At 35.4% G+C, this 20,563-nt stretch overlaps 1 protein-coding gene across 4 annotated transcripts in view; it reads right to left on the bottom strand.

The window, feature by feature from the left end:
- The window catches only part of INVS (inversin), a 98,911-nt gene that overhangs the window by 39,594 nt on the left and 38,754 nt on the right, over positions 1–20,563 (bottom strand). For 3 of the 4 annotated variants that reach the window (XM_074899347.1, XM_074899348.1, XM_074899349.1), the window contains 4 exons: positions 17,164–17,337; positions 11,830–11,997; positions 5,504–5,684; positions 1,870–1,979 (listed from right to left, as the gene is read on the bottom strand). In XM_074899347.1, the coding sequence (XP_074755448.1) occupies positions 1,870–1,979; positions 5,504–5,684; positions 11,830–11,997; positions 17,164–17,337 (633 nt within the window). Of the gene's footprint in view, positions 1–1,869; positions 1,980–5,503; positions 5,685–8,408; positions 8,551–9,387; positions 9,449–11,829; positions 11,998–17,163; positions 17,338–20,563 lie in introns of those variants that run through there. The other variant, XM_074899350.1, reaches the window with a different exon arrangement.

Below are 20,563 nucleotides of genomic sequence, written 5' to 3'. Positions count from 1 at the left end.
AATAGTGGTGCTTAGAAACAACTGGAATCGTATAAAAGAGAGAAGATCTGGACATAATTTAGGCATGCATGAACAGGGGCTCTTGGATACATTGTCAGGTAAAAGAGGATTTCAGATCTAAATGAGACTCTCCTGTTTGATTCTTCGTGTAAGATGGGAAACAGTACATTCATTGTGAGTAAATAAGATTACAAAAGAATTTCCCCATGAAAACCTAAACAATATCATAGTTTGACTGACTGATGGGATCAAAAGGCAGCAAAATAATGAAGATGTTTCATACAACTGAATCAAGCCTCAAGAAAGAAAGCCAGTATGAAAAATCATTTTTTAGGAATATATCAATATAAAAAAAGAAAAAGGATAAAAGCATGTGGAGATAATCACCAGATTGTAAATAAAAACATTCTTTCTCATGAGTCTGACTCAAACTAGAAAGGCTTTTACAACATAAATATTTTAGGCGTGTGAATCAGATCCAAACTGTACATGCCACATAAAGGACAATAATAATCAAAAAACAATTCGCTAAAAAGGTGAAATTATATACAGACATATGCTCCAATGAAATCCTGAATTTAAAAAGATATCTGTATGGTCATACTAAAACCACTTCCAAAAAACTCCACCAAAACCCCAAAACTCACTCTCAGAAGGAAACAGAAGGTGACAGTTGTGATATTAATACACTCTGGTCAGTTTCCTCTTTCAATAGTACTTTTGGATTTAACTTGAATGGTTCTTAAGGGCATTAAAATTTTACTTGTTTTATGAAAATTAACATGTTGGCAAGAAAGACCCAAATTAGTATTCCTGTTAAGAAAACGCTGCGATATGCACTACATAACTACATTAATTAGGCACTAAATAACCTTTTTTTAAAGGGAGGTTATGAATAATACAACTGAAGAAAACAGAGATGGGAGCTCTCAGTTTACTGTGCATGGCATAATTCAACTATGAGAGTATGGCATGAGAAAAGCCTTCTTAAATTCCAGTGCTTGAGAACTACTTCTATAATAACATCTATGACCAACAATCATTAAACAGCTGAGTTTTATACTGAGCTTTACCACATCTGATCTTGCTCTGGAAAAAAATTATCTATTTTACCAAAATATAAGAATTAGGCTGCTTGAGAAACCAATTTTCTTTGTTGTCTGGATTTAAAAAAAATATTTTTAAAATACTAAAAACGTTTAAAAACTTTAAAATACATGGTATTCATGAAGAATTGTGGCAAAAGGTGGAACAGGTTGCCCGGAGATGCCCCACTCCTGGAAACACTCAAGGTTGGGTTGGACGGGGCTCTGAGCAACCTGATCTAGTTGAGGATGTCCCTGCTCATTGCAGGTGGGTTGCACTAGATGACCTTTAAAGGTCCCTTCCAACCCAAACCATTCTATGATTCTAAGGTACTTGCTCTTTAGGCATGCTTTATGAGACAACAGCTCATTCATAATAGCAAATATTCGTAAGTTAATCACCTTCTTGAAGGCAAAGACTGGTTTGACTGGTACTGAAGCAGCTGTGCAAATACTCATACAGGTGATCTTACTCTAGATACCTTATAACTTCTTACATTTTGCTAGCCACTCTGCTTTCTAGTGAAGTACTTAAATGACTATTGTGTGTTCTGATGCAAACATACAGATCAAAAGGCCTTTCTTTGTACAGAAATTTGGTTTTTTAAAATTTATTTTTAATACTTTGAAATTAACCACATGTATATCACATAACATAGGAAAATTCTGAATTAAGCTTGTGCAGACAACACTGTGTTTATATGATTTTAAAAACAATTCAAACACTTTGTTACATTAGAAATATTTCAGCAAAATATATTTACTTCACATATGTGCTACTTACAGCAAAGTTGCTCTGTGCTGCATAATGTAGGGGTGTTGCACCTTGACTATCAGATGGGATAGTTCCAAACTTATTTCTTTCTAATAAGAGATGGACAATCTGTGCATGACCTGAGAAAAATATTATAAAACCAGATATGTATTGAATTCTAAAGTTAAACACTTCCCTATTTACCAACAGTGTTTCAGTTGACACTCTGTATCCTTATTTTTGATGAGCATCTGTAAATCAGAATGACCCATGAATAGGAACATGTGGAAAGATTTCCTATTTCTTTTAAAAGGCATCACTAGAGCATTTTCCTAAACAAGGAAACCAGCAGTAGCTGGTCAGACAACTGTGACATTAACTTTGCAGTGAATGAGTTGAACATTTCCAGAAAAAACTTCTGATAATTCAGTTGAGATGCTGCACTTGAGTGAGAGGTCAGTCAGAAGCAGTAAAGTGAACACAGACTGATGATGATGAGCATTTGTCTATCTACATTAAAAGGTAGGCTAAACCAACATTGAAAATTTCATCCCACATCACACGGTTCTACAGAAATTAAGTGTAAATTCTTTACTTAGGTTTCATTCAATCAAAATTTCAACTGAAGAGGTATAGCAGAATCTGGAGGCTAGTCTACTACCTGCTGCTGTATTTGCAATAAGTAACTGACACATGCAACTCCTTCCATTAAAAAATATTAGAGTGTTTTTTAGATTAAAATCACAACATTTGGGGGAGATGGGTAAACCTTACATCTGCTTCACAGAGAGGAAAACAAAGACATAATATAGGATACTGCTACTAAAGATCCTTTCATATGTCCTTTTATATACTTTCTTTTGTAGGCACATGCAGCTCACAGAATATCTTTGGTGTTTTAGGAGATACTATAAGGCATAAGTCCATAAAATTACTCTGATTTTACAGGAGAAATGTCCCAGTATCTTGCATGTGGGGAAAGCAATCAATTTTGCAGCTTGTTACTTTGGCATGGTTGACTTGAATTACTTTAGAATAAATGAAAAAAAAAAAAAAGTAGGTAAACCTTTCTACTAGCAGTAGACTTTTTTAAATTAAAACACTGACAATTACAGAATTAAGTTGTGTAACAGTTATGGTCTGTTTTCAAAAAACCTAAGAGATGAGGGACTAGGCAAGCCTTTTGTCAAATGGCATTTTCAATCTTTATATGTATAGTAGTACTAAAACAAGATAAAATGGTCAACTTGGGCCAAAAAGGATGAACAGCTGTGCAGAGATTATATTAATTTAGGGGCTTTAGGGTGTACAGGAAGGCTCCTCTTTCAGCCATTAAAACAAGCCTGAACCCAGAACATTCTACCCCTTCCTATCAGAAAACCGCTAAAAAGAAGAGATGTAATGTTGCTATGCTCTTCCCATCTCAAGACTGTAAGAAGTGAATTGAGGTGCACCAGAAGAAGTTGATTCTGAGTGCAATTCTAAGAGAAAAAAAACATAGGAGTACCATAGGAGTACTGCACCTGGAAAAAAAGTTGCCTGAACTTTCAGGAGACACAAACAGAGAAAGGGTATCTGAACTCTTATCAGGACAGGAAGCCTAGCTAAATTATCAGTGAGAACGAATGCTTGAGGGAGTTGAAAAAAAAAAAACCAGTATGGGGTGCAACAGTAAATAAACTGGTGCAAAGATGGATCTCACTTAGACACTAATGTAAACATTAAAACTCAATTCTTGAGGTCAGAAACTGTCCTTTCTGTAATAATTCTTAATAGAAGAGATGTAACTTGGCTGAGACTTTTATCTACGCCAAAGAAAAGGTAACAGGAGCAACAAAGTCCTAAGATGCAGTCACGTACAACCCATCACTTTTAACAGATTATTTGTGGCTGTATTCATGCAATACTTAAAACCTCCTACTGTTAATCCATTTAGCAACATTCTGAATTCTTCAAAATCTATATACAGCATCCAGTATCTAACTTAAAACCAGAACACTAAAAATTAACCATGATTTACCAATCAGAAGTTCCCCATGGGCATATGCCACCTAGAGACCTCATCAAATTCACAAAGGATTCTGAAGGTCTTGGAATGTCTTTCCCCTTTATTCCACACTGATTAGACAATGCATTTTTCCAACTGACAAAACTACTCTCTTCAATACAATCAATTTCAAAACATGATAAATTTTGCTTCTTGGACAGAACTAAGTGATAATAACTATTTCTTTGGTAGACCGATCCTATGACACTTAAAAAGTTTCACAATTTCTCTGTGAAAATTCAATATTCCTACTTGAATGTAAACCTGAGAACACTCTTTCTTCTTTTTTTCTTTTTCTTTTTTTTTTTAAATAAACATAATCAAACTACATTTATATCGTCATTGGAATTGCAGTAATTCACTCCAGTGAGCAATCTGATTCTTTTATTGGCATGCTTTGTCTGCAGCATCCCAGAGGGTCATGGGGACAAAGCCTGTTAAAAGGGGAGAGAGAATGTTTGAAGATTCTTTCTTTTGATCTGGCACATGGTGTTTATTTTTTCCCCCTGCACATAGGAGAATAGAAAACAGGAGGTCAATTTTCTCAATCACATTATTTTTGTGCCTGTCATTTTATGAATTGAACTTCCTTGTATTTATATATTTATTTTATATATTTTTAAAATATATTTATATATATATATATGTATTTAATAAGATTTTCACCTGGTTTGCAAAGGTCCAGTTTTTTAACCTGTAAAATCAAATCATCAAGAATTCACATATGCAAGATTATGATTTACAGAGCATCTGCATCTCAGGGTAGCAATCTGAACAGAAAAAAACTTTATCTGAATAAAGCTTCTTGTCAGATCTGATTAGATTGTCATAATATGTCTGATTAAGAGCTTGTACTAGGAGTAGGAGAAGTGTCAGCTCTGCCATCTTCTTGCTGTTCACGTGTGCTGGCATTATCAGATTATCTAGGGTTTCTTTGCAGGAATCTTTTTAAGTCACTTGTCTATTTTAGTAAAAAATAGATAATATAATCCTTAAATATACTTAACCAGGCACACGTAAACTGTAATACATCACAATAGTGAACAAAGGAGTGATGATGTCACTGTCAACCCTCTGTGTTGTGGAGCACTCGTTTCTCTCAAACACCTCGCAAAACCTATGTGACAGTCTCACATATGGACCAAGTGAGGGTGCTAGCATCAAACTGTATATTAAATATTAGTAAAGTTTTCTCTTTTTTTCAGATAAAAAATAAACAGAAGTTCTGATATTTTCTTCATACACCACAATGGATTGTCTTTCATACATGCTGGGGTGTGCACACCCCACTCCAGACACCACTGCTCTAGAGTACCAGGGTTTTTTTAACCTATGAACAAAGAACATATGCAAGAACATCTCAATATGCTCTAATTGTTCTTAAATTATGAGCACATATAGCCTGCTTAAGTAATGCATTTTACAATGCTTTAGAGAATCTAAAGCTAAAGAAACCCAGTCTACACACAAACTTCTAATCCTGGTCTAGCAAAAACTATTATTGTTCCAAAAAATTAGTTAGCATAATGCCAGAATAGAATTAAATAAAAAACAGAGACAAAAATTAAACACTACAGTCAATTAATTATTAAATTACTTCAGTATTGTCCAGTTTACCAAGTAAGGCTGCCCAGTGAAGGGGAGTTCGAAACAAGTTGTCATAAGATGTCACGTTGCAGCCTTCGTAGGAGGTTAGGACATCAACAACTGCTACATTCCCATCAGCAACAGCAAAATGAAGTGGAGTCCGTCCTTCATAGTCTTGCCAGTTAAGCAGGGATTCTGTAGGTGCAGCTTCCTTTAAAAAAAAAAAAAAATTAAGTTGAAGAGAAAAACTACATACTCTTTAGAGGTTGTTTTTTTTTTTAGTCTTATAATAAGGAGATAAACTGTCCTTGTTCAGTATAATATAGCTCTACAACCAAATACTTTTGTTACAGTATAGGCTATTTTCAAGTATTTCTGACAGAATTTTTTTGTACTTACTTGATTACTCTACAAGACCTGATTTTTGATACATATCGTGTAGTTTTACCAGTCTGTTGTGCAAGTGGCTCCTTACACAGTTCTTTAAAAGACTAACTCAGGCTCTTGAGAAAATAACTAGATCTTCTTACTTGATATTCTAGGTTTGAACATATATATCTTCATATTTTTCTCCTAGGACGCTCCCCTTTTTGCACAAGTTTATATATGTCTTTCATGAATATTTTTCTAGCATTTTAAAACCATGAGTCTATCAGAGTATTTCTAAAGGAGATGTCAAGGTCTCTGACAGAGTAGAAGTGAGTTAGAGAGTACTTCTGATGAATGCACCTACTTGTAATGATTTTAATTTTGAATAAAAAAAAATCTTTTAAAGTATCATGATTAGTCATGTGATTATATAACATAGACATTAATAGATACAACTTGACTTTTCATCACATTTTCTTAAAAAGCATGCTAAAATACTTTCACATAAGGCCCCTAGCTATATAGCTTTGTATTATGATAGTTCTCTCTCTCATCAACTTTTTTCTAGACAGATTTTTCTTTGTGACTTTTTCTCAAGCAAAGGAATAAAACAGGTACAAATGAACACCATCTTAGCATTGCAGAGATCTCCAAATGGCAAATACCATAAAGGCCCATGCAATACAAACTTTAAACTTTCCTGAAAAAACAAGTATCTCTAAAGAAAATGGTAAACAATAAAACAGTAGAAAGTCAGGGACACCAGACATCTAGAGCAGAAGCAGAATGTCAAAATCATAGCTTAAATAAACTATAGAGAGTAAGTCTGCTGTTCTGTCTCCCAACAATTCAGAACAATTCACTGAAGTCATGGGAACCTTGTGCAAAAGAAAAAGAAATGTCGTGCTGAGATTTTTAACTTCCAACACTCGAGTGGATTTTAACTCATGATAACTGAGAAAATCAATCCTCTTGAAAACACAGAGTCACACTATATCTTATAATATACTTATGAAAGAGGGTGGAGAGACTGTGATCAGTGCAGCTTATTAACAGTTAAAGCAAGTTCCAGATCCCTTTCTCACTAAAATAATTGCAGTTTTTCCTATTCACTAGGTACTCAAACAGGCCATGAAATCACTTATATTTGCATTATCTGAAATGCAGTAACTATTACATAGAAAATGAACATCTTAAACATTGAGAACGATAAATCAAGAAGCAGGAAGTCAGGAAATTCCAGAGTTACGGGTTCTATCCAAATGTTAATTGACCAATGTTATACATTCTATATGTTCTATTTAATAGATAAAAACCCAAATACATTTAGAGTTATATTTAACCATACTTCCTAAATACAATCTGGCTAAATTCATACTGCAGTAGTAGCCCCAACTCTGCAATGCCCCAATTCTTTGTTTCTTACTGTCTTACTTTCTAACAGTGTCAACTCAAACCTCCTAATAGTTGATTAATGTAAGTTTGCTAAAGTTAAACATTTACATACTTTACATACTGTATGTAAATGCTAATTAAGTTGCCTGTCTCATATAAAAAACCTGCAGTTTTAGATATCAGCAGCATTAGCCATGTTTTGCTAAAGAAAAAAATAAACATACTTGAAACATACTGTATTTCATTACTATATCTATCCACTAGTTTAATAACAGATAATCTATTTAAAACATAAAAAATTGATAAATATGAATCTCTTAACTAAAAATACAAAGTTAATAGTTACATGTAGAAACCACAATAATCAAAGCATAAATAATACTTCTTTTAATAAACATTCAAAAGCATTTGTCTGAGCCATTACAGTGAAAAGTGAAGTTTTATGTTCTTCCTTAGCTCTAATAATTCTCAAGAGAAAGCTAACTGGTAATAGGCTTACTTTCTGTCTATTCAAAGAGCTCAGCAGGGGGAGTATATTGCCCACTGCAAAAATTCAGAAGTGATCTTTATGAGAATCACTCTTAAGAATGACTAAAAATCAATATTGACATGCACAGAAGTTATTACTGAAATTCTAACTTCATCAAAGGAAAACCTATTTGAACAAAATGGACAAACAAGAAAACAAATGCTTCTTCACTTTACCTATAATTTATTAATCTAATCTGGAAAACTCATTTTCAAGCCTTCTAGACGCACAAAAATGTCTTAAATAAATGACTTGTAAAACTCCTGCCTCAAAGTCACTGATGTTCCCCGGAACATATCCCCATAATCACAAGTGTTACTTTTGCAGAATGGTAGAGAATCTTTTAATGACAAAGGCACTATTTATATTCTAGTCTCAATGTATTCATGTGTTTTGAAATTTTTGACCACTTAAACCAAATTTTTCTACGCCTCTTTCTGCCTACATTCAAGAGTATAATTTCTTTGGATTTTAAGTGGTTTTTGTGTAAAACTAGCGGTAATTAAACTGTCGTAGTATATTAATATTTTAAGCACAATACACAGAAGAAACAGAAGCTATGCATTTTTCTGCAGCAATTAGAACAATGGAATTGTAGGCAATAATGGAAAGTGTTGTATAAATAAATGTCATGTCTCTTACCATGAGGAATAAATAAAGAGAAGAGATACAAAATAGACAGACAGTACTAAGCAGTTGCTTCCATCATATTAATGGAACCTTATTCTGTTCTTTTCTCCTTAAATCTTCCCAACGTTTGTCATGTAACCAAGCACTGCTGAATCTGGAAAGGTGGAAAAGGAAGTTGACCATGAGAGGATCTCCAGATTAGAGTTTCTCTCTACTTCACATGTTTACTTTTGAAATATGTCACAAGTTCCATTTTTGCTGGATTTCAATATTAGATAAAACCAATTTGTGCATAACTGCCAGCCCTGCAAACCCAACCTACTTCTTCGGAATTCAGTTGAGCTCTCTGCATTATTGTTTATTTTGACAATCCCAATGAGCCAAGTACTGTACAAACATCAAACAGAAAGATGATCCCTAATTTTATGAATTTATAAACAGAAGACAACAAATGGACACATCCAGATGGTAGAGCACAGAAAAACAAGACAGTATTTTTCAATATCATAGACTGTGGTCTCAATAAAACCAGCAGCTTTTGTCAAGTTTTTGTAAAGCAACACCCGAGAATTCCAAGTAGGACACTAGAAACATATGGGGGGAAAAAAATATATTAAAAACTAGAAAAAAAAATTTCTAGGGAATTCTTCCAGAGTGTTAAATATAACATGAGAGAAAAAACAGCAATGTTTTTCATAACTTAGTCAGCAGGCAATAAAGGCTGCCAACGCAGATTGACCAGCAGTAGATATCAATATCTGACTGCTGTCTGAGCACTGGCACATAGCTTACAGCTTATAGCCCTCTATCATGAGGGCAAAGACAAATGGTTTCTGTTGGATGTGATATAAAAAATGGAGAGGCAACAATGACACAGTCGTATACCTTTTGCTCTGTTATCACTACAAGACAATATTCTCATGAACTTAGAAATGCAATTATGTAAGTTAAGACACAAGATGACAGAAATTATAACTGTATGGGTACATACATTAGAAATATCACGCAGAAAACTTTCTAGCTTTTCACACTCTAACCTGGATGTGAAGACCTAGAGAGGAATGAGAATCAAAGGTGATGTTTGGGCACTAGATCTGGAACTGGATAATATGGCAAACAGTAGCTAAGAAAAGAAGGGAAGATTGTGAGCTCTGCTAGGCAGATATCTATCAAGACAAGTAAGAACAACACTTCAGTTTGGAAAGAAGACAAGGATTAAACTCAGAGGTACCACCACAAAACAGTATTTATATCCAGCAACAGATTCCATCAACAGATCGATTACCTAGTTAACAATGTTTCTGTATCATCAACTTTTATAGCATATTCTGTAAGCCAAAATACTATTTCATTTAAACTTGTTTTTATCTTACTCCAAAAATAACCATATATAGGTATAACTATTTGAATATAAACAATTCAGCTGATGTATAAAAAAGCCTAGATGGAATCAAGAATACCCTCCTTTAATTGTCATAGTTAAAAAAAAAAAAAAACAACAACAACAACCAAAACCCCTGGACATGATCATGATTCTGTATTACTTAAAGAAAATCTTTGAGAACGACTTCTGTAAGGAGACACGAATTTTTGACCTTTTGTAGTGCATCTGGCTGGGATGAAGTTAATTTTCCTCACAGCAGAAGGTATGGTGCTGGGCTTTGTATTGATGATTAAAATAGTTGATAACACTGCCATGTTTTGGCTATTGCTGTACAAGCTATTAGTGCTTGTACAGCATCAAGATTTATCTTTATCATGCCCTGCCCTCTTCCCCTGCTCACACCAGTAAGTAGGCTGGGAGTGGGCAAGAGACTGGGAGGGGACAAAGCTGGGACAGCCAACCTGAATAAACCCAAGCAATATTCCATGCAACGTCATGCTCAGCAAAAAAAGCTCAGGGAAAGGAGGCAGCAGGGGGGATGCTCATGGCTACACTGTTTGGCTTCCCAAGCAACAATTAAACATGCTGAAGTTCTTTTTCCACCTTCCTGGGAGTGGCTAACATCTGCCTGCTGATGTGAAGTAGTGAATAAATTCCCTTTTTTTCATGCAGCTTTTGCTTTCCATACTAAACTGTTATTATCTTCATCCACAAGTCCTCCTACCTTCCTTCTATTTTCTCACAAGAGGGGAGTGAGCAAGTGGCTGTGCAGGTGTTAGGCTGTTGGCTGGGGCCAACCGACCTCAACTTTTAAAAATACTTACCTTGACTATCTAATGTTTGAAAAAAGTCTGTATTTGAATACACCAATCCTTACCTACTTTTCAGCAAATTTATTTCTCCAGCATGGCACAAAAGTAGATAGTACATATGAACTAAAACTTTGTGACAAAGTTCTGCTTGTGATAAATTATTTCACAACTGAGTCCAAATTACAAATGTCTTGAATAAATAGAAGTAACACGGAAATAAAATTATGTATTTTAATAAATTCTCTATTTTAATAAAAACATTAATTTAACACGGGAAAGTTCTCAAAAACTATTTTTATAGTAGAAAAAAAGTATCAGTAACTGTATGATTATCAATGTGATTTGGAGAAAAGCAAAGCAAATTTTCATATGCCACACATACGTTCTCAACTTGCAAGCTAATCAGGCAAACAGACTTAAGTCACTGTAGCTAGCTTACAATCAATATTTGTCTAGTTCTGAAAGACCTTTCAAAGACAAAGATATAAAGATATTGTTGTAATATGAGGGAAAAATTCAACTGAGACTTCTCTGTATTTCCATGCTAGTGAAGTTCAGAGATTTCCACAGAATAAAAATCAAGGTAAAAATCACACTGAGTACATTATTTATTGTACTCATTTACCTGTCAGTATAGAAAATAAAGTTGAAATACTGCAGGAAAAGAAAATATGCCATCAAGGGAAAATTAAATCCGTACACAAAAATATTTGGAAAGTCTCTCAATAAACTGTGGGTTGACTAGTAATTGAAATATTTCCCAGAATTCTGACTTGAATGACCAAATTAAATTAGACTTTTCAGTACAGTTGACTAGAAGGAAATTTTCAAATAATGAAGAAAAGACACACAACAAAGAAATCAGTGTACAAGATGTAACTGAGATGAGTAATATGACGGGCCATTTTAATTAGGTGAACTTGCAAGCCCTTTCTCCCTCCCTTATCCCCCAAACAAATAGTTACACACATCAAACTAATTAAGAGAATATAGAGAGTCCATGAATTAGAGCAAAGATATTCACCCACAGAACTCAGAAGAAATCTCAAGAGAGCTCAAGAGAGAAAAAATATTAAAGGTGACTTCCTACAAAATTCTGGATATTAGGAAAAGCAAACAATTTCGTTCTCGAAAAGTCAGTGGACTAACATGAAAAATTTCAAGAGAATAAAAAACATTTCTATCAGAGTAAGTAGATACAGAAAGTATTATATATATATATAATAGAGTTTCTTACCAGAATACATTTCACTGTGTGAATTGCACTAGGGTCCTTGTTGTTAGCTGCCCAATGAAGTGGGATTTTTCCTTCAATATCAGGGATTCCAATATTTGAATCATGTTTTATGAGAAGTTTCACATGCTCTGGGTTATTGTAGTAGGCACTCCAATGCAATGCAGTTTGCTGGAACACAGTATTCACAAGTTTTACAAACACATTGAAAAAATAATACAAAATGAAAATTAAAGTTGGTTAGAACCTGAAATATGATTTAACTATGTTTGCACAGAATGAAAGAGACCACATAGTCCAACTCTTCTGCTCAAAGTAGGGTCAATTAGAACAGGTTGATCAGGAGGATACTGTCCAGTCAGATTTTTAGTTATCTCCACAGGTAGAGACTCCAGAACCTCTCTGGACAACCTGTTCCACTGTTTGACCTCCTTCACAGTAAAAAAATACTCTCTCAGGTTTAAACAGTTATTTCTCAACTTGTGCTCATTGCCTCTTGTCTTTTCACTGGAGGCTATTCAGAAGAGTCTGGCTCCATCTTCTTTACTGCCTCTCATCAGGCATTTATACAGATCGGTAAAATCATCCCTGAACTGTCTCTTCTTCAAGCTAAACACTTGCAGGTCAGCCTCTCCCTGATGTCAGATGCTTCAATCTGTTAATCATCTTTGTGGCTCTTCACTGAACTCACTCCAGTATGTCTATGTCCTTACTGTACTGGAAAACTCAGAAGTAGACACAGCATTCCACTTGTGGTGCCACCAGTGCTGAGCAGAGGGGAGGGACCACAGGTAAAACCAACTTTAAACAATGAGTAAATGAGCAGTCTTTTGTTACACTTCAATAAAGAGGACTGACAGAAAATGGAGCACATGTATGGGTAACAACTCAAAATCAGTGGAAAACAGGCTTTAAAGACAACTGAACAAGAGGCTCATCTATCTAAGAGTAGATACTCACACATCTTTGCTGCCGATGTCTCAGTTAGGTCTAAGCCACACCATCTTACATGAGACCCACACTGAGAAGCCCTTATTCTTGGAATGTAAGTATTTCTGGTAGGAGCTTAATTGCCTGGTATCTTTGTATAAGGATTTCTTGAACTATGGCAGAAGAATGCTGTTCATGCTACTTAGCCAGACAAGAGGGCAATGCCATCAGATGCGGCAATTTCAGACTTGAAGAAAACTTTTGAGCTTGGTATTAAGCAATCATGTCCAAGTTAGAATGATCATCTGAAGCAGGCCTCAGCACCACAGCTGCACTACAGAACAACCGCAGTAATTAGTTTGGTCCCTCTTAAATGTGAAAATCTTTTGGAATAACACAAATTCATGGAGAAGCATATAAGATGATTACTCTCCACTAGTGGAAGATGGCACTGAGTACTGACACTGGACTCGGACCTATCCTGAGCAAAGGTTTTGACTTTCTGTACTGTCCTTGATCACTCAGAATTCTGAGGTTGAATATTACTGAATCTAATGCCCACTGACTAACCCATGGCAGTCCAATAAAACAACAAAAGGCAATCCATGCTCCTATTGCCAATTCCTGACTGCCAGTGGCATTTTTATGGGAATTACTGATGTTCATAATTACAAAAGCAAACCAATGTGCGGGGGGGTTTTAAACAGAAAAGTGTTGTTACATTAACAAGTACTTTATTTATCAGGCACACGTCTCCCAACTGCCAGGTAGCAGAGGGTTGTAAGACACAGAATTAATTTTATTTCCCATCTCTCTGCAAAATTTTACAAGTCACTTTGCTTTGAAAACTGAGAGAAATAACTGCTGTGGGACATTTTTGTATAAACCTATGATACCCTGGATTAACATCCCTGAATAGTGAGATAGAACGTGTGAGTTTACTGTCGTATCCTTAATGTCTTTGTAAAGGAGGGAAGCAAAAGGAGCCTATTTGTTGCTTTAAGCTGTTAGTTTAGTACCATGGTAACATAATATGATAGGACAACCTTTTTATCTATTTGGTAGTTCACTGAAGAAGAGCTCATTCTAAGACACAACTGGAGGGGCTGCAAGGAAAGGTCTGATAACTGGCACCATGACATACAGCCTAGCACCATAAAGCAAGTTCAAACCATCACACCATCACAGCCTGTCGGAATTTGAAGTGGAAAAACTTCTAGCAGTAGAAATCTGTAATAGGTTAACAAATGTTATTTCTTAAGTGGAGTTGACAAATATCCCTAGAAACTGACAGATGCAATGAAAGTGAAAACTTTCGATTACCAGGAGGCCAATGCAGCCTTGTCTACTGGCTTTTCTCACCTACAACCTGGTTTTCAGTCAGTTACATCTACTTCCATGTAGGCAAAAGACAGTTGTTCTCCCTCATGTTCAGGAATTATATTTGACAATCTTGACGTGCACAGTTGCAGTAAGGGAAACAAATAAAGTATGTGCCCAAGTGGGTCAAACTTGTTGGGCTCTGTCCCTGAGACCGCTTTTCATCAACCTGAATTCCATCTTTGCTACTGTGACTACTCATGACATGAACTGCAATAAAAGTGCTCTACACTTTGTGGAAAATCTGGCAATGCTTTAATACTGCCTTGGAAATCTGCTAAACAACAGGCAAGGTTCCTAAAAGGTTTTGGCTGATTTCCATATACCTTTGTTAATTAATTAACATGGTCAGGAAGTCAGCATGACCTCTCCAGAATGACTGCTGTAATTATAGTCAGGGTTTCCATGATACATGTTAGAGTATCCTGGAAGGCAAACAGCTGATTGCTAGGGCACAGGCTGGCTCAACTCCATTGTTCAGAGGGGACAGAAGATTCATTTGATGGAAACTGGGCTTGCAGCTGCTTCCTAGATGATAAAATCAGATAACAATTTCAGGGTTTAAGCAGTTATATCACTAGAAAGTCCAGTCCCCTTCTCTTACTATGTCCTCTTGTGGTAGAATGAAATTCCACTACATGAGATACAGAATGATGATTTCCACTAAGACCAACCTTGCCAAGCTAGTACATTGGTTAGCAGCTGATCCAAATAGATTTGATCAGGGCAGTTACATTTGAATCAGTGGTAGATTAGTGCCTGGTTGGAAAGAGTTTCTTCAAAAATTCCAAGATCACTTACAAATCGTAAGAAAGAGACCTTCCTGCTCAATGCTTAAAAAGCCTCCATCATCAGTAACAGTTCCACTTATATTCAAATACCATGCCTACCTTAACAATGGTAGTTACAGAAAATTGTTTTTCAGTCTTCCTTTTGCTATCTACATTCACAGTGTCTCACTTTTTGTTACTATATCCTTGCAGAAAAAGTTAGGCTTTGGGAAAATTCATATCTCTGGGTTCTTTGAAAGAAGTGTCTTTCAGATTTCAGGATACACAAACTGCTCAAGCACATGAAATTTAAACCAGATATTCCCAGATTAAGAGATCTGCAATAATTACTAGAAATCTGTTTACTAAAGGCAATGTGATCATCTCCCAAAGAGAACACGCATTAAGCATGCCAGCAAGAGGGATGAATCTGTTCTGTTCAAAATGTGTGTGGAAAGACAAGAAATCCTTTACCTAGAATATCTGTCAGGACTGTGTCAAAGTTCCATGTCTCCTCATACCCTACTATTAATGCTAATGGAAGCAACTGTTTGATATCAGTTCTAAATCAAGCTTTGCTAAGCACTCAAACTTAAGAACAACACTAATCTGAGCACCTCAAAAAAATACGGTTACCATATGCTAAATAATCATCCCTTCTTTTAAAATGGATTAGTGTGCTATTACTGTGGACTCTTTGTATAAAGAGTAATAGTAAATGAGAACTGTACAGCATTTCCCTGCTAAGATCCATCATCTCTTCTGGATGGTCACTTTAACGATAAGTCATTTTTAACAAACATCAGTAGATTATTTCCTGAGGCTCTTAGAAGTCATTGTGCTTCTGAAGCAGGCTGGTAATTTTATTGATGTGGTGGACCATGATGCGACTTTGCAAAGGGACATGAGTCAACTCATGACAACATACGCAATACATGATATACCTGGAAAGTCACGTGAAGATGTCCTGGCCTTTCAAGCAACTGTTGTCACTATAGATGCAGAAAATTATTCTGAACGACTTTATTCTAAGAAGGTAGTAACATAAAGCTCTGAAGATGTTAAGATCACATTTTCTCCCGAGGAAGTCTTCCGTTTCACAAAACAGATGTCAAAGTAACTAGCTGGTGCTCTGCTTCAAATGAAAGTCTCATGCCAGAATGTCAATCAAGTTCATCATCACATCCCTCTCACTAAATGATGCACTCATGGAAGCAACAGTGCATGCGTATTGATAGCAGACTGCTGCCAACTGGTCCATTTCATGACGATAATAATAATATCAACAATAACTCGATACTTTTCATTGTCCCTGTTAGAAAATCTTCTTGACAAATGGCATCACATTCTATCCCAGACCAAAAAGTCACGTATGACTAGTAGACTCTAAAAATTGTCCCTTTTTACTTACAGAGATACAGACAAAAGGACAACCAGAGAGATTTAGACTATAGTTATTTTTACCCTTGGACCAGCCTTGTGGATGGATGTGAAGGAGTGGAAGTGAAGGAGTAAAGTTGAGCCAGGAAAAAAGGGGATGGTGGTGGTTTAAAGGTGTTCTAATTTTTGTCTCCATTTCTCACTACACAAAACTATTTTAATTGGCAACAAATGAAACTCATTTTCTTTAAGTTGAGTCTGTTTTGCCTGTGACTGTAACTGGTGATCAATCTTCTTGTCTTTATCTCAACCCATGAGATTTTAAATCTATTTTCTCCATCTGTCTCATTGAGGAAGGTGAGTGAGAGAGCGGCTGGGTGGGCATTTGGCTGCTTGCCAAAGCCAACTCACCACACATTTCTAAAGGGTAGCACCTATGGACAGCTAATATTGACAAATACCGTGAAAGCCTTTTGCACAAAGTTTTCTAGTGACTCTTATCATTAAACAATTCTAAATGTAGAGTTTTTCCAATGAAGAAAAGCAAGATAAGCACATGCTATCCAGATTCTAACAAAGATCACAACGTTACAGAAAGACTTAGACCTTAAAACCAGTTTTTTTTGAATCCTCTATTATTCTAGGTACTCTCAACAAGAATGTCAATGAATTCGTTGCAATGAACTTTTACATCATTACCGTTAGGAAAATACTAGTATTTTAAAGGTGATCATTATAATGCTGGCGTTAGCTACTATTTTAAAGACTCAGAAAAAGTTTGTTATGGCTGAAATCATTTTTCACACACAACTGTTTGATGTAACACCAGTCTCTAAAGCTGCGACAAGTTCTGTCTTAAAATAAGCAGTACCTTTACCTTGTTTCTGTCCTGGGTATCCACTTCTCCAGGTGCCATATGTTTTAGCAATAAAGCTAAACATTTTGGGCTTTTGTGACGTGTAGTTAAATGTAATGGTGTCATATCTTCTAAGTCCTTCTGCATCCAGTTCCCTCTACGGGCCAGTAAAAGTTTCATGAAGCGGTAATTTCCCTGGGTAAAGAAAAATATCAAAAATTTATTCCAGTTTATCAAACCTAATGATATTGTTTAGATATATATACTGTTGTATTACAGTGCCTAAAAATCCAGACCAAAACAGCTCTAAGCTTTGGAAACACCTAATGAAGATTTTTTTTGTTAAAAAACATTAACTCTTGATTTTTTAAGTCTGTTGTGCCACTTGGTATTAGATATGTATCTTCCATTAGTGGAGTACATAAAATGGTTCGGTAATATCGAAAATTGTGCAATATTTCCAGTGTTTCTTGACAGTTTAACCTCAATAAACATCAAGTAAAAACTGAAATAAGACCATTACAGGCTGTTTTCAGCAAGGTAGATAGTTATTAGATGAGGAATAAAATTAAACATGAAGATGACAATTTTCAGAATGAAAGTAAGAAAAATCAAGAGGGAATGATTCAGAGAAATAAAGTGTACTTATGTGAATGGTAAATATATATTTTTAAATTGGGGACTGTATATGAGTTTTGCTCTACTGTATGCATGATAAATTGATGGGACAGCTAGCTTTGTAACACATTTAAAATACTTAATACTCTGGACTTGGTAGGTTTTCAAAGAAATAATGTAGAAATGCTCCTGTGACTAATAACTGAGGGTGGATCCCAAAGAAAAAAATCTGGTTTAACTTTGCAAATCATTAAAGAAGCCAAAAATTAAAATATATAATCACGTAGTCATTAAGAAGCTGTAGTGACTTAACATATAGCCAGACTTGACTTGCTACTGCCCCTTGCTTGGAGGTTATTTTCCATATAACAGAGATGCCACATATGACATTTTGATGCTTCCACTTCAGTACAAATCTGTTGGGTTTTTCAAACCACCTTCAGCAGTTAAGCTTCAGTCAAGGACCAGTAACACCTGGAGCAATAACCCATAAAAGCAAACCATCTGGATCTAGCTTATATAATCATATGTTAAACATTCTTATTTTTTCCCCACTCTAACTTTTAACCTTTCCTAAAGTGAGTGTGCTGTCTTCCAATGTTTCCCAAAATATCAGTTTTTGCCAATTTCACAGTTTAAGTAAAAGTATCAATTACCTATAAATATAATGAAAATAGAAAGCTCAGTAAGTACTGACTCCCCTCACTCAGGGAAAAGCTGCAGCATTTGATGAAGCTTTATTAGACAACGTACACAGGAAAGGTGACACAAATCAATATAAGTCATGCCTTTGGATTCTTCCGCTTATGGAGCTACCTGCAAATTAACATATTTAATTCTGCTACAACTCTTTTATAAATCCTGTATGTTAACTCATTCCCTTTAGGCTGTCTTCGGAAAAACAATAAAAAAAAGGTAACCATGTAGACAAGTGCAAGCAGTACTAATGAATGGGGGCACTTCTGTATATCATAAGTCTCAGAATTGCAAATCACTTTGTCAGCAGAATGGTAGGGTGGAGATGGACGAAAGGATTCCAGAGGCCCCCACAGTATTCAGTGCCAGGGCATAAAAAGATTCCAGTTTCCTTTTTCATTGCAGCTATAAACATTGGAAGGGCAGATTTTACATATATTACTGTTCTGCTCTTTGTCTAATGAAAATGGAAGAGTTGAGCTTTATGCCGCAGAATGGATTTCACCAAGTATGTCTGAAGTAAATGAATGCGATTTCTCTGTTACTGTTACACTATTTTAAAATACAAAACAGGAAAGACAAATCATGAGTGAGCTCAGACAAATTAACCTCTTCCTACTTCTACAGTTTACTGTCATCAGTCCTTGCTCTTCAATGAAAGCCTGCAAGAAGTCTGCCAAAAACCTTACCGTAAGCCTGCCTGAAAATGCAAACTTCTCTTGTCAGAGGCAGCATGGCTACTTGTGCTCTTCAACAGCATTCACAGCAAGTAGTGACTGACTAACCTCTTTCTTCTGCTGGATGTCAGTGAAAGCATAACCTTAGGACTTTTTCCCTTTAATACACAGACATGTATCAAGGCATACAATGAAATACAGAGGCAGAACACCATAATGTCTGCACAGCTACTAATCCACGCAGAACACACTCAGAATGAATTCATGAGAAGTTTGGGAATGAGTTAGGGATAAGAAAACTTAATGCCATTATATTTTACAGGTAAATAAAAGAAGAATGTGCAAAATTCATTAAAAAAGAAAAAAACTAGCAGAAAATCACAAAGTATCATGATGTGTTTGGGAATTAGACCGGGGGAAGACAACATTAAATAACTTTAGAGAATATTAGTCTCGGAAGAAATAGAGCTGCTTTTCTCCATCACAGAGGATAATGTATTTGGTTTGTTTTCAGTATTTCCTGCTCAATGTGCATGCATACACATGAAAGAAAAAAAAAAAATTTCTCTTGTTGATGGATACTTATTGGAAGATTTACAAATATATTGTGCTTTTTGAATGAATTCAGTGAAGAGTCAAAGTTAAAATAATACATAAAACTAAGGAAAAATGCATTTTTATTATTAGATTTTCTTTCCCTATACTGTATTTTACTTCTGCTGTTACACATTTTTCCACCAGTTACTACTATATTATTCTGTTGCATGCTTAACCACCAACAAATCCATCTCCTTAGGAAATGAATCTGTAATAAATCCCCTCATTCTGAAATACAAAAGATTCTGTTTCTTCCAACTGATTTAAGATTTATTTTTTAAACACCACCACAGAAAACACCTGTACTCACACTACTTATTTTTAGTGATCTTATTCATGCTCTTACTTCTGACTGCTGTTCTTTTCTTTAGTAATACCATGAATGTTGCTGTGTTACTTTCACTTGTTAGAAAATAATACCATCCCTATTAATGACAAAGGAAAAATTCCCCACCTTCAATGGATTAGTGCTTAAGTTTGTAAATATGCAATGTATCAACATGTCTTAAAGGCAGATTTAATTTAGGTCTTTACTAGGTAAAGGGGGGGAAAAGTATGCTTAATCTGAAAAGCAGTTACTAGCCAAATTCCTTGTAAAATTTTTCTGTATAACAAGTCTTTAACCTTGCTAGTTTTTACTCATAGAAAATGCATTTGATTGGTCTAAAGATTCCTGGGCATCATGAAGTGCTTTGGTTAGTCCATGGTCTCTTAATATTGACCATGTCTCTAAAATGATTCTGTTATACTGGGAAAACATGATGAGCAAACAGGATTAAATACTGGTACAGAAAACTCAGTTCCTAGTAGCCAAAATTTACTATTCCAATGCT

The sequence above is a fragment of the Athene noctua genome, chromosome 2 (genome assembly GCF_965140245.1).
Source record: "Athene noctua chromosome 2, bAthNoc1.hap1.1, whole genome shotgun sequence".
Classification (NCBI taxonomy): domain Eukaryota; kingdom Metazoa; phylum Chordata; class Aves; order Strigiformes; family Strigidae; genus Athene; species Athene noctua.
The sequence above is the reverse complement of the archived record's forward strand: the minus strand, read 5'-3'. Positions and strand labels throughout refer to the sequence as shown.